Source organism: Natator depressus, chromosome 28 (assembly GCF_965152275.1).
Source record: "Natator depressus isolate rNatDep1 chromosome 28, rNatDep2.hap1, whole genome shotgun sequence".
NCBI classification, from domain to species: domain Eukaryota; kingdom Metazoa; phylum Chordata; order Testudines; family Cheloniidae; genus Natator; species Natator depressus.
In genome coordinates, this window is record NC_134261.1 from 11,888,184 (window position 1) to 11,911,960 (window position 23,777).

Here is a 23,777-nt window from a genome sequence, read left to right on the forward strand (position 1 = left end):
GTTCATTTTGACGGGTGCGAGGAGATTTCTGAGAACAGGTTTTTCGGAACCTGTGAGAACCAGAGATGAGCCTCGGGGACCAATCTGCGCGTTGTACCCGATCTTGTGAGGGGGGACAGGGGCACGTTGGCAGGTGGGGCGGCCCCCGGCCCCCCCCTTTTCCGGCTCTTTTCCTCCGGGGACCCCGTCGTCCCCTCGCACCCCCGGTGCAGGCCCGATGGCCGGGATGCGAACTCCGACTGTCGGCGCCCCCCGGAGGGAGGGGGGGCCCGCTCCTCTCTCGCCTTCCGATCGATGTGGCGCTCACGTTCGCGACGGGAAGGGCCCTTCGCGGGCCGGCGCCCCCGACCGCAGGGGGCATCTGGCGTTCAGGCGGATTGGGTCCCTCTTCCTCTTCGCGTCCCCGGATCCTGGGGCCGATTGGGACTTCCCTCCTTTGGGGGGGGCCCGGGCGCGTGCCCGGCCCTCCGTGCCGTGGGGCCAGCCGGCCGAGATCTCCGCCCTGCGAGGTCGAGCGGCTCCGGCAGCCCACCCAGGGGTCCGAAAACCCAGGGAGCCGCGAGGCTCGGCAGGGCCAAACACGTCGCGAGAGCGAGCAGGGGCGCGCTGCGGTCCCCCGCCGTGCCCGACGGTCCTTCTCCCGCTCCCGCCCTGAAGACCCGCCCAAGGTCCCCTTCGGGGACAGCAGGCCGGGGGACCCGACCGGTGCGGACAAGGAACCTCCCCCGCCGGCATGGCTTTGGCCGCACGGGGGGAAAAAACCCGAACGCTAAAAGCCTCATGACAACTCTTAGCGGTGGATCACTCGGCTCGTGCGTCGATGAAGAACGCAGCTAGCTGCGAGAATTAATGTGAATTGCAGGACACATTGATCATCGACACTTCGAACGCACTTGCGGCCCCGGGTTCGACCCAGGACTACGTCTGTCTGAGCGTCGCTTGAAGGTCAATCGTCCCCGCAGATGCGGTGGCGGCGGGACACGCGGCCCTCCTCCCCTGGAGGTGGAGGGCCGTGAGTGACCCCGCCGCCGCCCTCCCACGGAGGGCGCGGCTGGGGAGTCGCAGACACCGGGGTCGGTCCGTCGCCCCCCTTCCCGTCCTCGGGAAGGGGAGCCCGCAGCTCTCCCCAACGCCTTCGTCCCCCTTAGTGCAGATCTGATGCCCCAGAGCACCCGCTTCGGGGAGCTCGTCCCGTTGGCAGAGGAGCGGTGTCACGGCAGCTGGTCCCGTGCCACCACCGAATAAGTTTTTTGTTATTTCCCATGGCGGTATGAAGCCACCGTAGCGCAGCATGGTCGCTTTGCAGGTGGAAACATTGTTCCCAAACATATGGGCGTAGTTTTTCCAGGGCGTAGACAATGGCATAACATTCTTTTTCACTGACTGACCAGTTGCTTCCCTCTCCGACAGTTTTTTGCTGAGAAACACTACAGTGTAGAATTCTTGATCAGGTCCTTTCTGCATTAAAACTGCTCCCACACCACGCTTGAACACATCTGTGGTTACTAGGAACGGTTTGTCAAAGTCTGTGGCCCTTAGTACAGGGTCAGACATGAGTGTCACTTTAAGGTGGTTAAAGGCCTTCTGACACTCTTCAGTCCACTGAACGGCATTTGGCTGTTTCTTTTTGGTTAGGTCTGTCAGTAGGGCGGCGATTTGGCTGTATTGCGGTACAAATCATCTGTAATAACCGGCCAAGCCTAAGAAGGATTGAACCTGTTTCTTTGACTTTGGGACAGGCCACTTTTGGATAGCATCCACTTTGGCCTGTAGGGGGCTGATAGTTCCTTGACCCACCTGGTGTCCAAGGTAAGTCACTCTGTTTAGGCCTATTTGACACTTCTTATCCTTAACAGTTAGTCCTGCCTCCCTTATGCGCTCAAGGACTTTTTGTAGATGTTCCAGCTGTTCCGCCCAGGAATCCGAAAATATGGCCACATCGTCAAGGTAGGCGACTGCATATTCTCCTAATCCCGCTAGAAGAGCATCTACAAGTCCTTGGAAGGTGGCGGGTGCATTTCGCAGCCCGAAAGGGAGTACATTAAATTCATACAGCCCGAGATGTGTGGTGAAGACTGACCTTTCCTTGGCGGATTCATCTAGCGGTACCTGCCAGTACCCCTTGGTTAAGTCCAAGGTTGAGATGAACTGGGCCCGTCCCAGTTTCTCTAATTGTTCATCTGATCGTGTCATTGGATAGTTGTCTGAGCGAGATACAGCATTTAGCTTACGATAGTCCACGCAAAAACGTATCTCCCCATCTGGTTTGGGAACTAGAACCACTGGAGATGCCCATGCACTTCCAGAGGGGCGGATTACACCCATCTGTAACATATCCTGGATCTCCCGGTCTATAGCAGTTTTAGCTTGAGGAGACACCCGGTAAGGTTGGACTTTAATTGGGTGAGCTTTACTTGTTTCAATGGAGTGGTATGCCCGTTCAGTCAGTCCTGGGGTGGCTGAGAATGTCGGCTCGTAGCTAGTACACAGCTCCTGGATCTCCTATTGCTGCATACGCCCAAGGGTCATGGAGAGGTTCACCTCTTCCACACCACCAGAACTTTCCCCTTTGTAGTAGACACCTTCAGGCCACTCAGCGTAGTCTCCCTGGGCTGTAAACTGACAAACCTTTAATTCTCTGGAATAAAAGGGCTTTAGAGAATTAATATGGTACAGCTTAGGCTTTCGGTTGGAGGTGGGGAATGCTATGAGATAATTAACAGCTCCCAGGTGCTCCTGGATCGTGAATGGCCCTTCCCATGATGCTTCCATTTTATGGGCCTGGAGCACCTTTAACACCATGACCTGGGCCCCTACTTTGAAGGAACGCTCTCTGGCATGTTTATCATACCAGGCTTTTTGCTCCTTTTGAGCATCCTGTAAGTTTTCTTTAGCAAGGGCTAAAGAGGTTCGGAGGGTGTTTTGTAGGTTGGTTACAAAGTCCAGAATGTTAGTTCCTGGAGAAGGTGTAAATCCCTCCCATTGCTGCTTCACCAACTGTAATGGCCCCTTAAGCTCATGGCCATATACAAGTTCAAATGGGGAAAACCCTAAACTGGGGTGTGGTACAGCTCTGTAGGCAAAGAGCAACTGCTGCAACACTAGGTCCCAATCATTGGAGTGCTCATTTACGAATTTACGTATCATGGCTCCCAAAGTTCCATTAAACTTCTCCACCATGCCATTTGTTTGATGGTGGTAAGGGGTGGCAACTAAGTGATTTACCCCATGAGCTTCCCAAAGGTTTTCCATAGTTCCTGCCAGGAAATTAGTCCCTGCATCTCTGAGGATGTCGGAGGGCCAACCTACCCTGGCAAAAAATGTCTGCTAGTGCCTGGCACACACTTTTAACCCTGGTGTTGCTTAGAGCTACTGCTTCCAGCCATTGGGTGGCAAAATCCATAAAAGTCAGTATGTACTGCTTTCCTCTGGGTGTCTTTTTCGGAAAACGACCCAGAATATCCACAGCTACTCACTGAAATGGAACTTCAATGATGGGGAGTGGCTGGAGAGGAGCTTTGACCTGGTCTTGGGGTTTTCCCACTCCTTGGCATACTTCACAAGACCGGACATAGGTAGAAACATCCTTGCCCATTCCCTCCCAGTGGAATGACCCCCCCCAAACGGTCTTTGGTCCTGTTCACCCCAGGATGGCCACTAGGGTGATCGTGGGCTAAGCTCAAGAGCTTGGCCCGGTATTTAGTTGGAACTACCAACTGTCTCTGAGGATCCCAGACTTCCTGGTGTCCACCAGAAAGTGTTTCCTGGTATAAAAGTCCTCTTTCTACAACAAACCTGGATCGATTAGAAGAGCTGAGAGGCGGTGGGTTGCTCCGTGCCGCCGTCCAAGCTCTCTGGAGGCTTTCATCTGCTTCCTGTTCAGTCTGGAACTGTTCTCTTGATGCTGGAGACATCAGTTCCTCATTGGATTGTGGACCTACGCTTGGTCCCTCTGGAAGCGATGTAGGGGATGGGGCTGTTTCTGTTGACTGTGAACCGCTCTCCGCTGGGACACTATGTTGGGGTTCAGACTCCGTCTGAGCCTCTCATGTAGGGTTATGGGCTGCTGCCGGTTCAGGTTCGGTGGGGCCCTCTGGTGTTGAGGTTGCAAGTACTGGATTCAGTGCTGGCAATGGGTCTGGTGCTGGTTGTTCCGCTGGTTCCGGTTCTGGGACTGGTTCCGTCGGGGTCTCTGGGACTGGATCCACTACTGCTGTTGCAGACATTGGCCTGGGATCCGGGTCCATCACCTCTGACCGGGTCCTGATAGAAGTTTCCGGAACAGAGCTAGGCCTCACGGCTTGTTTAGCCTGGCTGCGGGTGACCATTCCCACCCTCTGGGCCCGCTTCACATGATTGGCCAAGTCTTCCCCCAACAGCATGGGGATGGGATAATCATCACGGACTGCAAATATCCATGATCCTGACCAGCCCTGGTACTGGACAGGCAACTTGGCTGTAGGCAAATTGAAAGAGCTGGACTTGAAGGGTTGAATCGTCACTTGGATCTCGGGGTTGATTAAATTGGGGTCCACTAAGGAAGCATGGATAGCTGACACTTGTGCTCCGGTGTCCCTCCACGTGGTGACCTTCTTCCCGCCCATACTCACAGTTTCCCTCCACTCCAAGGGTATCTGGGAGGTATCTGGGCCTGCGGATCTTTCGTGTGATTTCAGTGCAATGAACTGTAATCTGTTGGGGTTCTTGGGGCAGTTGGCCTGTACATGCCGCAGCTCATTACATTTAAAACATCGTCCAGCTGACGGGTCACTGGGGCGAGGTGGGTTCCTGGAGAAGGGGGTGGTGGGAAGATAAGGTGTCTGGAGGGTGCTTTGGGAGGTAGGTGGGGCCTTGGGCGGCCCCCGGTAATAGGGTGTGGTCTGGGGTTGTCCCTTCTGGTCTCCGTTCCAACTGTGACCAGTTTTCTTCTTCTCTGCCACTTCCACCCACCTGGCTCCAATCTCTCCTGCCTCGATTACAGTTTTGGGCTTCCCATCTAGGATGTATCTTTGTATTTCCTCAGGAACCCCCTCTAAGAATTGTTCCATTTGCATCAGGAAGGGCAAATTTACTGGAGATTTAACACTTGCTCCTGATATCCAGGCATCCCAATGTTTCACAATGTGGTAGGCGTGTCGGGTAAATGACACGTCTGGTTTCCACCTTAGGGCTCTGAACCTCTGAAGAGAATGCTCGGGTGTTATCCCCATTCTGACTCTCACCTTGTTTTTAAACAGTTCATACTTGTTCATGTGTTCTTTAGGCATTTCAGCCACCACCTCAGCTAAGGGTCCACTGAGCTGCGGCCTCAGCTCTACCATATATTGGTCGGTAGAGATGCTGTACCCAAGGCAGGCCCTTTCAAAGTTTTCTAAGAAGGCCTCCGTATCATCGCCTGCCTTGTAGGTGGGGAACTTTCTGGGATGGGAAGTGGTACCTGGAGAAGGATTGCTAGGGTTTGTTGGTATATTCTGCTGAGCCTTTACTTTCTCCATCTCCAGTTCATGATTCCTCTCTTTTTCCTTCTCCTCCTCCACATGCTTCCTCTCTTTTTCCTTCTCCTCCTCCACATGCTTCCTTGCCTCCATTTCCCTCCTGTGGGCAGCCTCCTGTACTTCCTTCTCCAGCTGCATGAGTTCTATCTGTCTTTCATGTTCCTTTTGTTTTTCCTCAGCCTGAAATCTGGCTAATTCCAGCTTTTGTTGAGCCGTGGATTCTGTCATCCTAACCTCTCTGTTTTTAACTAACTTTACACCCGAGGTTTAGAAATAAACAAACAAAACTTGGCTGTAAAATTTTGCTGTGCTGGAATAGGATACCTATTCTCTGATAGTGATTGTCAGCCTACAGAAAAAGACAATTCCCTTCATCTCTGCTCTGGCCCCAAATCAAAACAAAAAACCTCCAACTACTTGGAAACCTGCTTACCAGCAGCCCAAAGGAAAAAAAATTCCTTTTCAAACCTGTGCTCCTTGTTAAAAAAAAAATCAAAATCCTAAAAAAAAAACCGCTGCCACTTTTGTCTCCAAGCAAATGGGTAGAACACCCCCCTTTTAGGGGAAAAAAACCCGCAGGTTTGTGAAGACTGAACTTCCCTGAAGGAGATTAATTACTCTGCCTCCAGGCAAAGAAAACCTGCAATTCACAAAGATAATCCCCTTTTGTCTCTGCTCTGGCCCCAAAGCAGAGAAAAAAACTACCTGCTTTCAGTTGGACCTCCTTTCCAGCAGCCCCAAAGAAAAAAAATTTCCTTTTTAAAATCTGTTTTTCTGGTTCAAAAAATCTCAAATTGATCTCAAAAGGATTTCAGGTTAATCCCACCGCTCTGCCACCATGTCAAGGTTCCTTCCCCACTCTGAACTCTAGGGTACAGATGTGGGGACCTGCATGAAAACCCCCTAAGCTTACTTTCACCAGCTTAGGTTAAAATTTCCCCAAGGTACAAATTAATTTTACCCTTTGCCCCTGGATTTCCACTGCCACCACCAAACTTTATCTGGGTTTACTTGGAAACAGAGTTTGGACACGTCTTTCCACCCAAAATCCTCCCAACCCTTGCACCCCACTTCCTGGGGAAGGTTTGGTAAAAATCCTCACCAATTTGCATAGGTGACCACAGACCCAAACCCTTGCATCTTAGAACAATGAAAAAGCATTCAGTTTTCTTACAAGAAGACTTTTAATCAAAGTAAAGGAATCACCTCTGTAAAATCAGGATGGTAGATGCCTTACAGGGTAATTAGATTCAAAACATAGAGAATCCCTCTAGGCAAAACCTTAAGTTACAAAAAAGACACACAGATGGGGATAATCATTCTATTCAGCACAGCTATTTTCTCAGCCATTTCAAGAAATCATAATCTAACACATACCTAGCTAGGTTACTTACTAAAAGTTCTAAGACTCCATTCCCTTTCTGTCCCCGGCAAAAGCATCACACAGACAGACCCAGACCCTTTGTTTTTCTCCCTCCTCCCAGCTTTTGAAAGTATCTTGTCTCCTCTTTGGTCATTTTGGTCAGGTGCCAGCGAGGTTACCTTTAGCTTCTTAACCCTTTACAGGTGAGAGGATTTTTCCTCTGGCCAGGAGGGATTTTAAAGGGGTTTACCCTTCCCTTTATATTTATGACAGTTTGCTTGTAACTTTTAAGCTGAACCCCCAAGAAAGCTATTTGGGGTGCTAAATTTTTGTAATTGTTTCTTTTAAGATCTAGCAAAAAGCCTAAGTTCCAGATTCATAGATACTAAGGTCAGAAAGGACCATTATGATCCTCTAGTCCGACCTCCTGCACAACGCAGGCCATAGAATCTCACCCACCCACTCCTGCGAAAAACCTCTCACCTCTGTCTGAGCTATTGAAGTCCTCAAATCGTCGTTTAAAGACTTCAAGGAGCAGAGAATCCTCCAGCAAGTGACCCGTGCCCCATGCTACAGAGGAAGGCGAAAAACCTCCAGGACCTCTTCCAATCTGCCCTGGAGGAAAATTCTTTCCTGGGTAACTCAGATCCCACCCCAACTAACATCCCATCACAGGCCATTAGGCCTATTTACCATGAATATTTAAAGATCAATTAATTACCAAAATCATGTTATCCCATCAGACCATCTCCTCCATAAACTTATCGAGTTTAATCTTAAAGCCAGATACGTCTTTTGCCCCCACTGCTTCCCTTGGAAGACTATTCCAAAATTTCACTCCTCTGATGGTTAGAAACCTTCATCTAATTTCAAGTCTAAACTTCCCAATGACCAGTTTATATCCATTTGTTCTTGTGTCTACATTGGTACTGAGCTGAAATAATTCCTCTCCCTCTCTGGTATTTATCCCTCCGATATATTTATAGAGAGCAACCATAACTCCCCTCAGCCTTCTTTTGGTTAGGCTAAACAAGCCAAGCTCCTTGAGTCTCCTTTCATAAGACAGGTTTTCCATTCCTCGGATCATCCTAGTAGCCCTTCTCTGTACCTCTTCCAGTTTGAATTCATCCTTCTTAAACATGGGAGACCAGAACTGCACACAGTGTTCCAGGTGAGGTCTCACCAGTGCCTTGTATAACGGTACTAAAACCTCCTTATCTCCACTGGAAATACCTCCCCTGATGTGTCCCAAGACAGCATTAGTTTTTTTCACGGCCATATCACATTGGCAGCTCATAGTCATCCTATGATCAACCAATACTCCAAGGTCCTTCTCCTCCTCCGTTACTTCTAATTGATGCGTCCCCAGCTTATAACTAAAATTCTTGTTATTAATCCCTAAATGCATCACCTTACACTTCTCACCATTAAATTTCATTCTATTACTATTATTCCAGTTTACAAGGTCATCCAGATCCTCCTGTAGGACATCCTGGTCCTTCTCTGTATTGGCAATACCTCCCAGCTTTGTATCATCTGCAAACTTTATTAGCACACTCCCACATTTTGTGCCAAGGTCAGTAATAAAAAGATTAAATAAGATTGGTCCCCAAACTGATCCTTGAGGAACTCCACTGGTAACCTCCCTCCAGCCTGACAGTTCACCTTTCATTAGGACCCATTGTAGTCTCCCCTTTAACGAATTCCTTATCCACCTTTCAATTTTCATATTGGTCCCCATCTTTTCCAATTTAACTAATAATTCCCCATGTGGCACAGTATCAAACGCCTTCTTGAAATCGAGGTAAATTAGATCCACTGTGTTCCTTTGTCTAAAAAATCTGTTACTTTCTCAAAGAAGGAGATCGGGTTGGTTTGGCACGATCTACCTTTTGTAAAACCATGTTGTATTTTGTCCCATTTACCATTGACCTCAATGTCCTTAACTACTTTCTCCTTCAAAACTTTTTCCAAGACCTTGCATACTACAGCTGTCAAACTAACAGGCCTGTAGTTACCCGGATCACTTTTTCTCCCTTTCTTAAAAATAGGAACTATGTTAGCAATTCTCCAATCATACAGTACAACCCCTGAGTGTACAGATTCATTAAAAATTCTTGCTAATGGGCTTGCAATTTTGGGTGCCAATTCCTTTAATATTCTTGGAGGAAGATTATCTGGGCCCCCCGATTTAGTCCCATTAAGCCGTTTGAGTTTCGCTTCTACCTCAGATATGGTAATATCTACCTCCATAGCCTCATTCCCAATTGTCATGCTACCATTATCCCTAAGATCCTCTTTAGCCTTATTAGATATTGGGCCATTCCTAGATTATCCTTGACCTCCACTCAATCCTCAATGTTTAGCGGTCCCACTTCTTCTTTCTTGGTTTTCTTCTTATTTATATGGCTATAGAACCTTTTACTATTGGTTTTAATTCCCTTTGCAAGGTCCAACTCTACTTGACTTTTAGCCTGTCTCACTTTATCCCTACATGTTCTGACCTCAATAAGGTAGCTTTCCTCACTGATCCCTCCCATTTTCCACTCCCTGTAGGCTTTCTGCTTTTTCTTAATCACCTCTCTGAGATGCTTGCTCATCCAGCTTGGTCTACAACTCCTGCCTATGAATTTTTTCCCCTTTCTTGGGATGCAGGCTTCCGATAGCTTCTGCAGCTTTGATTTAAAGTAATCCCAGGCCTCCTCTGCCTTTAGATCCATACATTCTTCAGTCCAATCTACTTGCCTAACTAATTTCCTTAATTTTTGAAAGTCAGCCCTTTTGAAATTAAAAACCCTAGTTGCAGATTTATTTTTGTTTATCCTTCTGTTCAGTTTGAACTGAATTAGCTCATGATCGCTCAAACCAAGATTGTCCCCGACAACCATTTCTTCTATGAGGTCCTCACTACTCACCAAAACCAAATCTAAAATGGCATCCCCTCTAGTCGGTTCAGCAACTACTTGATGAAGGAATCCATCAGCTATCGCATCTAGGAAAATCTGAGCCTGATTATTATTCCTAGCACTTGTTCTCCAGTCTATATCTGGGAAGTTAACGTCTCCCATGATCACGCAGTTTCCATTAGTATTTACTTTATTAAAAACATTAGAAAGGGCTCTATCCATATCCAAATTAGATCCCGGCGGTCTATAGCACACCCCAAGCACTATCCCAGGGGAGGCTCTAATAGTTTTCTTCCCCAATGTAATTTTTGCCCAGACGGACTCTGTCTTATCCATTCTATCGCTTCTTATTTCTTTACATTCTATCTCATCATTGATAGACAATACTACTCCACCACATTTACCTTTATTTCTGTCTTTCCTAAACAGCACATACCCCTCAATACCTGTAGTCCAGTCATGACAACTATTCCACCATGTTTCTGTTATCCCTAGAACATCTGGTTTCATTTCCTACACCAGTAGCTCTAGTTCCTCCATTTTGTTACCTAGGCTCCTCGCACTGGTGTAAACACATGTTAATTTTTGCTGTTTGGCCTCACTCACATTCTGTACCCGATTCGGCACGATCATTCTACAGCCAGTACGACCTATTAGACTGGTATCCACAACTGCCCTTCCTCCTTATATCCTACCCATGGCTGTATCCTCTCTTACTTCGTTTTCTTCCCTCTCAATGCTAAAATCCGGCGTGGAGATTACCTGGACGTCTCCCAACCATCTCCCCCAAATTCCTAGTTTAAAGATCTCTTAATCAGTTGTGCCAGCCTCTATTTCCTTCCCTACTCAGATGAAGTCCATCCCGAGAGAACTGTCCTCTGTCCGTGAAGGCCTTCCAGTGGCCATACATCCGAAAGCCCTCCTTATAGCACCACTGCCTAAGCCATCGGTTGACAGTCATATTCTTGTCACACCTTTGTTGCCCTTCTCTAGGAACAGGCAGAATCCCACTAAAGATTACCGGAGCCTCGATTTCCTTAAGCATCTTCCCCAGCCTAGCATAGTCTCCCTTAATACTTTCCAGCGAGAATCTAGCCGTATCATTTGTTCCCACATGAAGGATAATTAGGGGATTCTTTCCTGCTCCCTTTAGGATCCTTTTCAACCTCAGGTCTACATCCCATATCTTAGCACCTGGAAGACAGCACACCCTTCTATTCTCTGGATCAGCTCTGGTTCCAGGCCTGTCTATTCTTCTCAGTAAACAGTCCTTTTGTTTTTAATAAAATTTACCTTTTTTAAGAACAGGATTGCATTTTTGGTGTCATAAGTGGTTTGTGCATGATGTCTGATTAGCTCTTCCCCGGAAGGGGTGGTGGTGGTGAAAGGGCTTGAGGGTACCCCACAGGGAGGAATTCCCAAGTGCTCCTTCCTGGGTCCAAGGGTGGTGGTGGTTCTTTTTGTTTGGTTGGTTTTTTTTGTTTTTTGGGTTTTTTTTGTTTTTTTTTTTTGCATTTGGGTGTTGGTAGCATTTACCAAGCCAAAGTCAGAGAAAAGCTGTAACCTTGGGAGTTTAATACAAGCCTGGAGTGGCCCGTATTCATTTTTTAGAATCCTCGCGGGCCCCCACTTCCTGCACTCAGAGTGGGGATTCATCCTTGACATGAGCAATGTAGTTACACAGCCCTAACCCCCTGTGTAGATGTGCTACATCAGCAGGAGAGCTTCTCCTGACAACATAGCCACCGCCGCTTGAGGGGGTTGGACTAATGAAGTCCGACAGGAGAGATCTCTCCCATTGGCTTAGAGCATCTGTAATAGCAGTGCTACACCAGTGCAGCTACACGGGGGCAGCTGCGCCAACATCAGCTTTATTGTGTAGCCGGAGCGTCAGACACAAAACCATAGAATCAGGACTTAACATGCGTGTATATGGAAGTCCGAAATCTGAGGCTGACACATTCGTTGCCTCATTGGTTACCATCGTTTCTACAGCCTGAAAGTCCTTGTTACCCACTCAGGCACCCAGTTTCGGATCTACAGGGAAGGAATGTCCTATGAAGCACTCTCTCTTTGGATCCAAATGGTGAAGGAGGATTGTTCTCAGTCTAACCTTGGTATCCTTTGGAACTGTAATCAGTGACACTGAACTAGGAAGTAGAGTTGTACAAACAATTTTCCTTGTATCATTGGTCACCATAGCTTCCTTTACTGGAGTGGAAACAAAGAACTGAGCGTGTACACTTTCAACCCCAGTTCTTTCCAAATCCTTGGCCTTGGGTAGGGTAAATTTACACTTCTCTGAAGTAGAATCCTTTACAAAACCATTCAAAATCTCAGTAGTGTTCATGAGGAATGGCTTCCGAAACCATACCCAGCTTTTCTTTAATTTGGTTGCACAGTTCCAGGCAAGGGATTGGATACGGGGCTGGATCAGAATCTCTGTTAGTTACCAGAGCTGGAGTTTCTATTCAAAAATAGCTATTTTTCTAAAGCTATTAGATTTCCCACACTGCTTTCATTTTATAAACATTTTTAGCACCTACAAAGAATAAATTCAACAAAAACCCCACTTCTATTTCCTCAACATCTGCATCATGAAGAGGACCAATCCCTATGCCACAGAATTAGCTAGGAGAGATCTTCTGTAGGGCCTGGGTTACACATGCTTTGGGAACCAAATACAAGGGCATTTTGCCTAGTTCAAAATCACTTACCATGGAATTTTCTCCCCAGATCATCTGTGACAATATTGCCTGAAACAATTGAACGACACTGTGATCATATGCACTTCCTTCTGTCAGTTGGGGTTCTGCTGTTGTTCACCATTTCCGAGCGGAGATTTTAAATCACCATTTTTTCTTTGTTAGCATGTCCAGTAAATTGGAGCATTCTCTCCTGTTGACAGAACTGCACTTGAACTTTCTCCATGTCATCATGGAGGGATGGGGAAAAAGCAAGGCTGAAGTGAGAAATGATGACGTTAGCAAATGGTCATTTGTCTTAAATTCTCCAGTAAATCTGAGCTACAGCCTATCAAACTGAACTAATATCCAATTGGGTGACCAAACAGCCTTCAGGAAAGATAGAAACCCACATCACAGAGAGATAGAATACATGACAATGAAAGTGTCAAGTGAAATTCCAGAGCAGGTTACATCTGATTATTCAGAATCAGGACAAGAGAGTCTCCCATCACATGATCCTCTGATCCATTCAAACATACCTCACTCAGCACTGTCTCAATAGTCAGTTATGTTATTTACAAAATTTTTAGTATCCTAACATCCCCATAATGGGGGGGAGGGGGATGGAACAGCCACCTTGCCAGAAGAAGCTTTACCAATAGATGGAACCTGGGATTTAAACTCCAAATGATCACAGTGTGTTTGGGATCCATCTGAATTCCCCTTCCAGGTCTTTGACACTTTCATCTCCAGTCATAGCGACTCTGATATAGAATTAAAGAAGTCAAAGCATCGTCTCCAAGCACAGACAACTGAGAACACTTCATCACATGACACTTTGAGAAGTGGAGGGATAGAATGTGACGAAGATACACTCTGCATGGCTCAGACAAAAGGTAATAGTTCTGCAGTGATGGGGAAGGAGGGAATCTCTGAGTCCGTCCATCTCCTTGCAGTGTCACAGAGGCTGAAATGACACTTTCCCCCCTGCCCCTGCTCCTCTTCATTTAAATATAATCTGAAAAGTTCCCAATATAACTGTTCTTCAGCACAACCCAGAGCAGTGTGAGAACAACTGGCAATGATACAATTTATAACATTGGTGACTCTAACAATAACTGGAACAGGAGGAATGGTATAAATGTGATGCTTCCTGGTTCCCTGGTAGGAAGGGCACACTCGAATTACTAATGGAATAACTGAGTCGACAGAAAGAACCAATGTGTCAACCACAAAACAGGGCAAACTGCAAAAGGCAAAAATGGACCACTCCTCTCGACAATCGGAGGGATAATGGTGCTGCAAACAGTTCAAAGAGCTTAAAAGTTACTTTTTGGGAATCAGGAAAAATATTAAAGAAAAGAAAGTATGGATAGCCCTAGAGGATTTTATGGTGTTGATCCCCCTTGCAGATTCTCTGATGCCTAACATGGGCTGAGTGCCAAGAGAAGGTATTCCCACACTCACGGCATTCATAGAGCCTCTCCCCTGTGTGGATTCTCTGATGTTCGGAAAGGGTTGAGCTCTTAGTGAAGCATTTCCCACACTCACAGCATTCATAGGGCCTCTCCCCTGTGTGGATTCTCTGATGTTCAGAAAGGGCTGACCTCTGAGTGAAGCATTTCCCACACTCATGGCATTCATAGGGCCTCTCCCCTGTGTGGATTTTCTGATGTTCAGAAAGGGCTGAGCTCTTAGTGAAGCATTTTCCACATTCACTGCATTCATAAGGCCTCTCCCCTGTGTGGATTCTCTGATGTTTAGAAAGGGCTGAGGTGTTAGTGAAGCGTTTCCCACACTCACGGCATTCACAGGGCCTCTCCCCTGTGTGGATTCTCTGATGTTTAGAAAGTGCTGAGCTGCTAGTAAAGCATTTTCCACACTCACAACATTTATAGGGCCTCTCCCCTGTGTGGATTCTCTTATGGGTAATAAGGTTTGAGCTGCAATTGAAGATATTCCCACACTCACTGCATTCACAGGGTTTCTCACCTGTGTGGATTCTCTGATGCTTTATATGGGCTGAAAAGTCACGTAAGCTTTCCCCGCACTCAGTGCATGTATTTTTTCTCTTCCTCCTGAGGATTTCCTGCTGTGTTGTGGTTTCCTTCAGGTCCTTCTGAGTTCCCCGACAGGAAATACATTTATCCACTTTCTCTCCTGGTTGGTTTCCCTGCTCTTTTTCTGGTCTGTGCTGATTCTCACAGGATTTTCCCTGCTCATGACTCCTGGACTCATTCCTTTCCGATCTTTGCGATAATGCTCTGTGTTTATCCACTTGCTCAGCATCTTCCTGCTGAGAATTCTGCTCTTCTTTCTCACACACCATTGCATCACCAGCTGTGATAGAGACAGAAACCTCAAACAGGGATGGAAAGGGGAAGGTCAAACCAAAACAAGTGCTTGAGAGAGGTCAAATAAAAATCAGAAACTGAACTCCCCCAAACTCTTCCCCCAAATGTAGTCGTAGGATTTTATGTTTGTATTTTATATAAGTTAGAATGAAGGATAAAGAATAATAATGTAGCGTTTATTAAATGCATTGGTGTATGATTTGATCATATCCTGCTAGCCACCCTTATTGAATAACAGAAAGGAATGGCCTAATGGGCCAACGGGTAAAGATACATCAGCCAGAATCTGTGTCTGGACTGATTTCAAGGCAGTAACAGACCTTTGCGGGTCACCAATTTGTTGTAAGTTTAGCATTTTAAAATAAGTAAAAGAATCCCATGATTGTTTTCTTTTGCATTGGAATTTGATGTTCCTGTTCAAAATGTTGTATGTAAATTAATTCTGTTTTGTGTGAATGAGAAATGTGTGTGTTAAGAGATAAGTGTGAAGGCCATTGCTGAACCAGATGTACGAGAGAGGAATGAGAGACAGATGCAAGGGCGCCGGGAGGCTGCAACACGCCCCTATTGAAATGTCAAAGGAGGGCAGATTGATGACTCAAAAGATGAGACAGGCACCTATCAATGAGGACAAGACAGCTGTGAAGAAAACGAGCATGGGATAGCTCCCTGAGGGACTTGATGAAAGAACAAGATAAAGGATGAGAAGGACAATTTAAGAAAACAAGCACTCGTCAAACAAGAATTGATTACAGCATGACGGTGCAAAACTCATTGGTCCTAATGAAGGAAAATCACTATATAAACAGGGGGCCTTGCCATGAAACTTTGGCTTCACCCTGCCAAGACTTCCCCAGAGCACCGTGTGACGACCGACGTAACCCAGCTTCTCCTACCCATGATCAATCTAGCTGGCCAGTAGGTTGATCTGGACTCTGGACTGGTAACTATAGCATCGACTGGCGGGACAATGTGTGTGTGTGTGGTGTGTGATTGAATGCGTATGCTAAATGTTGTATCTTCAATAAATGCGGCATATTGCCTTTTCCCCTGAAAATGATCCTGTGCGCTTCTTATAAGCATAACAGGGTAATGCCTACAAGCTAGCTAGCTAGCACGTCTTGGAGGGACTGTTCAAATTAAGTGGTTCATCAAGAAACACTGGGTTGACAATGGACCATGGGAGAAGCCCATCTACACTGAGTGGACTGTCATGTAAATAGAACAGGAGGACTTGTGGCACCTTAGAGACTAACCAATTTATTTGAGCATGAGCTTTCGTGAGCTACAGCTCACTTCATCGGCTGCATACTGCGGAAACTACTCACGAAAGCTCATGCTCATGTCTTCTGCAGTTTCCACGATATGCTATGCATCCGATGAAGTGAGCTGTAGCTCACCAAAGCTCATGCTCAAATAAATTGGTTAGTCTCTAAGGTGCCACAAGTCCTCCTTTTCTTTTTGCGAATACAGACTAACACGGCTGTTACTCTGAAACCTGTCATGTAAATGTGATGTCCGGAATCTAGGTAATGGCTTCCTGCAATGACTGGGGGAAAATGGGCATGAACAGGTGACTTGCCCATGTGACCCCAAACTCCATCTTGTTGTTCTAATTTTCCACAGTAAGAACAATGGGATGCCCTCCACATGGCAAAAGCTATAAAAGGCCCTGGAAACACCTCCATTTTGTCTTCAATCCTGCTTCTTACCTCTGGAGGAACTTTGCTACAGACTGAAGCTCTGAACAAAGGACTGAATGACCCATCCAAGCTGTGGATGTGTTCCAGAGACTTGACTTAAGCCAGCAGTTTATTCCATCACTGCGATAAGCCTGAACCAAGAACTTTGCCATTACAGTATGTAATTGATTCCGTTAGCCAATTTTAACTCTCACCTTTCTTTCTTTTTATGAATAAACCTTTAGATTTTAGATACTAAAGGATTGGCACCAGCGTGAGTTTTGGGTAAGATCTAAGTTGTATATTGACCTGGGAGTGGCTAGCCCTTTGGGATCAGAAGAACCTATTATTTAATGACACTGGTTGTATTAAATACTCAAATCTGAATCCAGTGTTTTTGGTGGTGTTATAAGAACTGGAATGTCTGCAAAAACTGCCTTTATGTTTTCTTGTTAGCCAGTGTGGTGAAACAGGAGTTTACTTTTGTGGCTGGTTTGGTCTATTTTATAAAGGAATAACCACCAGTTTTGTTTTGTGTTTGTCCTATTTCTCAGCAGTTTGTCCTGAATTTGGCATCCTCAATTCTGACCCACTAAGGCACGGTGACAGGGTGCCAAGGGAGGGGGCTGCATCATGGATTTACAGGAAGTTAGATGACCCAAACTTCATACAGTCTCCCTTGGGACCACCCTCTTTAGGGTATGTCTACCGTGCATCAGGAAGTCAGCCACCTTCCAGGCTGGGTCTCACACTAGTGCATTAAAAATGGCTGTGGAGATATTGCTTTGATGTTAGGGCCTCCTTGATGAAATGGCCCACCTTGATTGTCATGCACATTGTGGGGAGAGTGGTCAGTTTGGATGAGCTATTACCAGGAGAGTGAGTTTGTGTGTGTGTTGGGGGTGGGGGGGTGAGAAAACCTGGATTTGGGCTGGAAATGGCCCACCTTGATTATCATGCACATTGTAGGGAGAGGGGTCACTTTGGATGAGCTATTAGCAGCAGGAGAGTGAGTTTGTGTGTGTGTGTTTTTTTTGGGAAGGGGGGTGAGAAAACCTGTATTTGTGCTGGAAATGGCCCATCTTGATTATCATGCACATTGTAGGGAGAGTGGTCACTTTGGATGGGCTATTACCAGCAAGAGAGTGAGTTTGTGTGGGGGGGGACGGAGGGTGAGAAAACCTGGATTTGTGCTGGAAATGGCCCAACTTGATGATCACTTTAGATAAGCTATTACCAGCAGGAGAGTGGGGTGGGAGGAGGTATTGTTTCATGGTCTCTGTGTATATAATGTCTTCTGCAGTTTCCACTGGATGCATCCGATGAAGTGAGCTGTAGCTCACCAAAGTTCATGCTCAAATAAATTGGTTAGTCTCTAAGGTGCCACAAGTCCTCCTTTTCTTTTTGCGAATACAGACTAACACGGCTGTTACTCTGAAACCTAGGGCCTCCACCGTTATTTGTAGGGAGTCAGCATGGACTCTGGCTGGGAGGCAGCCTCCAGATGCAGTGCAGACATACCCTTAATGGGCGACATGCTAGCTTTAGCTTTTTCAAAGGGCTAGCCCCTGTTCCCCTTAGAAACACAGAGTTAAAAGGAACCACAAAGGTCATCTAGTCTAACCCTCTGCCAAGGTGCAGGATTTGCTGAGTCTAAACCACCAGATGGCTCCAGCCTCCTTTTGAAAACTTCCAGTGAATAACCTTCCACCACCTCCCTAGGCGTCTGTTCCTACTGTTCTTCCAGTTAGGAAGTTTTTTCTGAGATCTAATCTGAATCTGCTGTCCTGTAGTTTGAACCCACTGCCTCTTGTCCTGCCCTCCGTGGCAAGAGATGAACTGTTCTCCATTCTTTGTATGGTAGCCCATAGCGAGGAAGACCAGCAGGGACCACAACCTGCCCCTTGGGCGACAGAGCCAGGAAAGCCACGTCCACCCCTCCGGAAGCTGAGGGGTGGGACAGGAAGCGGAACTACAAAAGGGGGGACTTGTAGCTCAGTTGGGCTGGAGCTGCTGAGGAAGACAGACGCTTATCACTCACTGCCAGAGTGGGACACCGAGGAGCTGTTTGGACTGCCGCCAGAGGAATGGCCAGACCAACCAGGGTCACCGGCCACTTGAGGTGCCGACAAGCTGATGGGGCTGCCACAGACCACTGATCCCAGGGAAATGCAGGCCAGAGGTACCAAAACCCTGGGGATTGTAGGAAGTAGCCCAGGGAAACGAGACCATCGTCTGATTGAGTGTTGGCCTCACACTAAGACAGTGTGTTGCGGGTGGATCCCCGCTGATCCAGTGGCAGACTACACTGCCACTGTTAGGTCCCTGGGCTAGGACCCAGTGGAGTCAGGTGGGCCAGGGTCTCCCTACCTCCTGCCACCCAGCCAGTTGGGTGGTAGCCTCCCCATCTTCACCCAGGAGGCCTGTGTTGGTCTACCATCCACCGAGCTAGGATGCCAGGCTGTTTGGTGCTTGCCCCTGCCTGAGCCCTAGCCTGTCTGATGCTCGCCTTGGGCAAAGCCCCTAATTGTTTGCTGTCCCACCCTGACTGAGGGCCTGGGCTTGGAGACTTTGCAGCTCTGCCCTGATTGCAGGCCAGAGCATGGACTGTTGGTCCCCAGTCCTGCCTGAGGGCCGGGCACCACAGACTCACTATTGCACAGCCTGGATCAAGTGGCCTGAGCTTTGAAGACTGATAATCCCCCCTTAATTGATTGCAGTGCTAAGAGCATGACCGTGAGGTGCCATGGCCTCCCTCAGGGATAGACCAGGAGGGATGGCCATGCACGCTTACACAGCCTTTCGAGTATTTGAAAACGACTATCACCCCCCCAACCCCTTCAACTCTTTTTTTCCAAACTAAACACACCCAGTTACATCAGCCTTTGCTCACTGGCTTGTGTTCCATCCCTTTGATCATCTTTGTCACTTGCCTCTGGATTCTTTCCAGTCTCTCTACATCCTATCTAGTCACTTGTGACCAAAACTGGACACAGGAGTCCCCCTGAGGCCAAATCAGTGCTGAGTAGAGCATTACTTTCACCATCTGTGATTTGCATGCTATGCTTCTGTTAATGCATTTGCTTTTTGGGGGGGTTTTTTTTTGCATTATCATCACACTGTTGACTTCGTGTTGAGGTTGTGATCCACCACAACTCTCAGATCCTTCTCAGCAGTGCTGCTGCCATGCCAGTTATCCCCCAACCTGTATTTGTGCATTGGGTTTTACTTCCCTAAGAGTAGCACCTTACCCTTGTCTTTGTTGAATTTCATTTTGTGGTCTATAGCCCAGTTTGCAAATTTATCAAGATGCTCTATCCTCCAAAGTGTTGATAACCCCCCCTAGCTTTGTGTCATCTGCAAATTTGATCAGTATCCTCTCTACTCCTACATCCAAGTCATTAATGAAGATGTTAAATAACAGTGGACCCAAACAGATCCCTGTGACACCCCACTTGAGATATCCCTCCAATCTGACATCATTCCATTAATAGTTACTCTTTGTTTGCGGTTGTGTAACCAATTATACAGTCACTTAATGGTAGTTCCGTTGAACCCGCATTTCTCCAGCTTACTCATGGGATTGTGTCAAAGCCTTTTTGAAATCCAGGTCTATTTTAGCCACCAAACCAGTTACCCTATCAAAGAAGATGATCAAGCTGGTTTGTCACGCTATGTTCTTAGTAAATCCATGCTGGCTGCTCTCGATTGCCCTTCATCCTCCAGGTATTCGCTAACTGAATATTTTATTCATTGCTCTAGTAGCTTCCCTGGTAAGGAGGTCAGGCTGAGTAGTCTATAGTTCCCCAGCTTCGCCTTTTCCCCCTTTGTAAAGACGGGCACTATGTTAACCCTTCTCCAATCTTCTGGAACCTGTCTTGTCATCTGCGTTTGCAAATTTTGCCAGACGCTCTGAGATTTCATCAGCTAATTCTGGGGTGAACAGCAAGAAAGGAGATGGCGGGAGAGCTAGCTTGGGGGATTAAGAGCTCTGTTCTAGACATTTGAGATGTTGAGCGTGAGTTGATGGCTAGCTATCCACAAGGAGTCATCAGAGGGAGCCTGAGATTTCAGTTTGGACAGAAGGAGACAGGTCTGGAGTAGAGTGGTAGATCTGTGATTGATCAGCATAGGGACAGGAGCTGAATTTGTGTTTATGGGTGAGATTTCCCAGAGATAAAGTGCAGAGGAAGAGGAAGTGACCAAGGACTGAGCCCTGTAGAACCCCCACAGAAAACCAGAGTGTGTGTGGGGGGTGAGGATGATCTTCTTAAATACACACTGAATAGTGGTTACAGAGGTAGGAGAAGAGCCAGGAAAAAGACAAGATGTCAAGAAGACGACCATGGTCAGTGGTATTAAAGGCGGCTGACGGGTCAAGAAGAATAAGGATGGAGTGCTGGTTCTGAGCTTTGCTTAGGGAGAGTACATTAGAGACTTTGGCAAAAGCATTCTCAGCGGAGGGCCCCATATATCTGCCTCCCTGAAACCTTCCCTTCCCACTGCCACCAGACCCTTCCTGCTCCTTGGAGCAACCACTCCCCATACCCTTCCCACTATCCTCAGTCTTCTCCACTTCCAAGTATCCCAGATCTCCTACCCAATCCTCCCCCTCTAACAGCACCACTGCTGGGACCTCCACCCCCTTTTCTCCATTCCCAGTCTCCCACTCCCCCGACCCACCACACTACCTGTTCCCAGGAGATTCTGCCTCTGATTCCTCACCTCCTCTTCCTTCCATGGTACCCATCCCTCCCTGATTCCCTCTAGTCTAATCTTCCACATACCTATCCCCTTCCTCCCACTACACTCAGCCTTCCCTAGCTTGTGGCACCAAACAAGCACTAGTTCCCCCATCATCTTCTCCCTTCCCACTGCTCCCTGCTCTCCTCTCCCCTCCTCCACAAGAACTCCTGAATAGAAACCTCACACTGCTCTCAGTCATTGGTTGGTGGGGTGAAGAGGACATGCTGTGGCCACTGCCTCTGAGCTACACCAATTCATCTGAGTCAGAGCCGTACCACTGTTAATTCTCAGACTAGGTGTATTGTGCATTTTGCTTGCATTCTGCAGGAGTTCCTCTTCGACGTTTCCCCCCGGATTCCAAAATTTCAGGGCTGAGAGCAATATTTTAAAGTGTTTTAAAATCCACTTGCAGACTCTGGCCTCTTCTGAGCTGCAAAGTTTTGTCAGCATAGCTCTGTTTGTTAGGGATGCAAAAAACCACATCCTTAATTGATAGAATTATGCCGGCAAAATCTCTCATGCAGAAACAGAGTGCCGAAGAAGTCTATTAAAAAAAATGAGGACATCAAAAGCCCCCAAACTATATAAATATGGAGTACAGGTTGCCCAGTTCTGCTGCATGCCTTTCCACTAGGTGTCTGGTGGCTAAACTTAAACCTCTGAAAACCAGAAAAGGAAGAGTTCATATACACACCAACCCTAAAATGTAACCTTAACTCTGCCCCTAGCCCTGCAGCTGGCACTAGCCACTGGGAGTGGCTCAGTATGGCTGGTGCAAAGGTTAACAAACTAACAAAGGAAGTGGAGGCTTCTCCATTTCTTGAAGTCTTCAAGTCAGAGTGGATGCCTTTCTGGGGGAGGATTTAGTCCAACACAGCATATTCGGTTCAGTACAGCAGTAACTCGATGAAATTTTATGAGCTGTGTTATATAGGCGGTCAGACTAGATGTCCTAATAGCCCTTTCTGACCATAAAATCTATGATTCTACAATAGATATGAAGGGCTAAGAACATGCCCTTGTCTGTGTTGTGTTCACAGGAGGGAATCCCAGGAATTACCCGCATGCCCCCCAGCTGTGTGCACTGGGTCAGCTGTAGTCGTAACTGGATGGTGGAGGGAGTAGTCTGAGTAGCTTGGCAGAGCTGTGACCACGATATGAAGGGAGGCGCATGTGAACCCTGAGGGACCTAGTCTGCCCCATTTCAATGTACTTAATGGGCTGTTGCTGAGATAGGGCAGAGTAGAGGTGGCATTGTGGGGGCGGTGTGAACCTTAACTCTTCATTTCCCCTTCTAATAACCGAGGGGACAGGAATCCTTACCCAGCGAGGTCACATTCTCGTAGTTCTCCTGCATGACGTCTCTGCAGAGGGCTCTCTGAGCGGGGTCCAGCAGAGCCCACTCTTCCCTGGTGAAATACACAGCCACCTCCTCGAAGGTCACCGGCCCCTGAAAGAGGAAGAGTCCAACCCTCAGTGCCTGCTGCCCCAGACACAGCCCCACTATTCGTGGGGGAGAGGAGCCAATCAAATGGAAGCTCTGGGAGGCTCACAGTCAACAGAGTCCCACCCCCACCCTGCTCAGAGCAGCCAGGAGGCAAAACAGGAGGGGAGATAGAGATCCCCTAGTCCCCCCCAGCAGACAGAGGGGGAAGGTCATCTTCTCATTCATCACACACCTACAAGCCAGAGGCTGATACATGGGATGGGGCCCCCAGTAGGCTCCAGGGTTGGCTCCGCAATCGGAATCCCAACACGCTTCCCATTGCCAGCAGCTGAAAGGAAGGGGGGGGTTATCTACTCTACGCCCCACTAGTGAGTAACCCTTCCCCTTCCCCCCCCCGCCCCCGCTTCATATCTGATAGCAGCCTCTGGCGGGTAGGTTTATGTTCTTCCACTGGGAATCTGATCCATTTTCCCAGCACTGTCCAGTGTTCCCCCAGCCAACCCCATTCTACAAATAGGGTAATTTCCTCCCCCAAACCCCTACGTCTGTTCCCGGAATCCAGGATGTGGGTTCAACAATTCCCAGCAAGTTTGTCACATGCCTTGTCCCCCTCCCTTTATCCACCCTGGGTATTTCCTGCCCCCATCCCACCTCCAGACTAAACTCCTCCAAAGATCCTAGGCCCTCAGTATTTCCTGCCCCTCTCCGTCCAGCAGGAACCCACTAGCAACCCCGCAATAATCCCTACCTGGACTGGCTCCACGACAGCCAGTTCCCTTCCCTGTCCCGTGAGAGGCTGGGACAATCTGGAGCCAAAGGTGTGTATTACTCTGCCACCTGTCAGGGTGAGAAGGGGGACAGGGAAGATTTCAGAAGAGCCTCTAGTTCCTGTCACATTGTGATTTGCCCCGGCCCTTTCCCTGCACAAGATGTTTCTGACTCGCATGCTGGGAAAACATTCCATCACTTTATCACGGCCCAGACGCAACCCCTCCCACCAGCACTAAATCCACTGCACTAGTTTTAAAACCCTGAGAGCAACTCCCCCAGTGGTGGGGACCAGGCAGGGACAGGACAAAGTCTGCCCAGTGCTGGTG

General features: G+C 47.6%; 1 protein-coding gene and 1 non-coding gene across 2 annotated transcripts in view; one reads left to right on the forward strand and one right to left on the reverse strand.

Moving 5' to 3' along the window:
• Positions 1-785: 785 nt before the first annotated feature.
• LOC141979069 (5.8S ribosomal RNA) lies at positions 786-938 on the forward strand. The gene has a single exon (XR_012636498.1). It is a non-coding gene; the product is annotated as a 5.8S ribosomal RNA (ribosomal RNA).
• Positions 939-6,687: 5,749 nt separating this feature from the next.
• Positions 6,688-23,777, reverse strand: part of LOC141978799 (uncharacterized) — a 40,250-nt gene continuing 23,160 nt past the window's right edge. The window contains exons 8-10 of the mRNA XM_074941113.1: positions 23,429-23,517; positions 22,557-22,683; positions 6,688-14,791 (exon numbers count right to left, since the gene is read on the reverse strand). Of these exons, the coding sequence (XP_074797214.1) occupies positions 13,830-14,791; positions 22,557-22,683; positions 23,429-23,517 (1,178 nt within the window). The 3' untranslated portion in view covers positions 6,688-13,829. The remainder of the gene's footprint in view (positions 14,792-22,556; positions 22,684-23,428; positions 23,518-23,777) is intronic.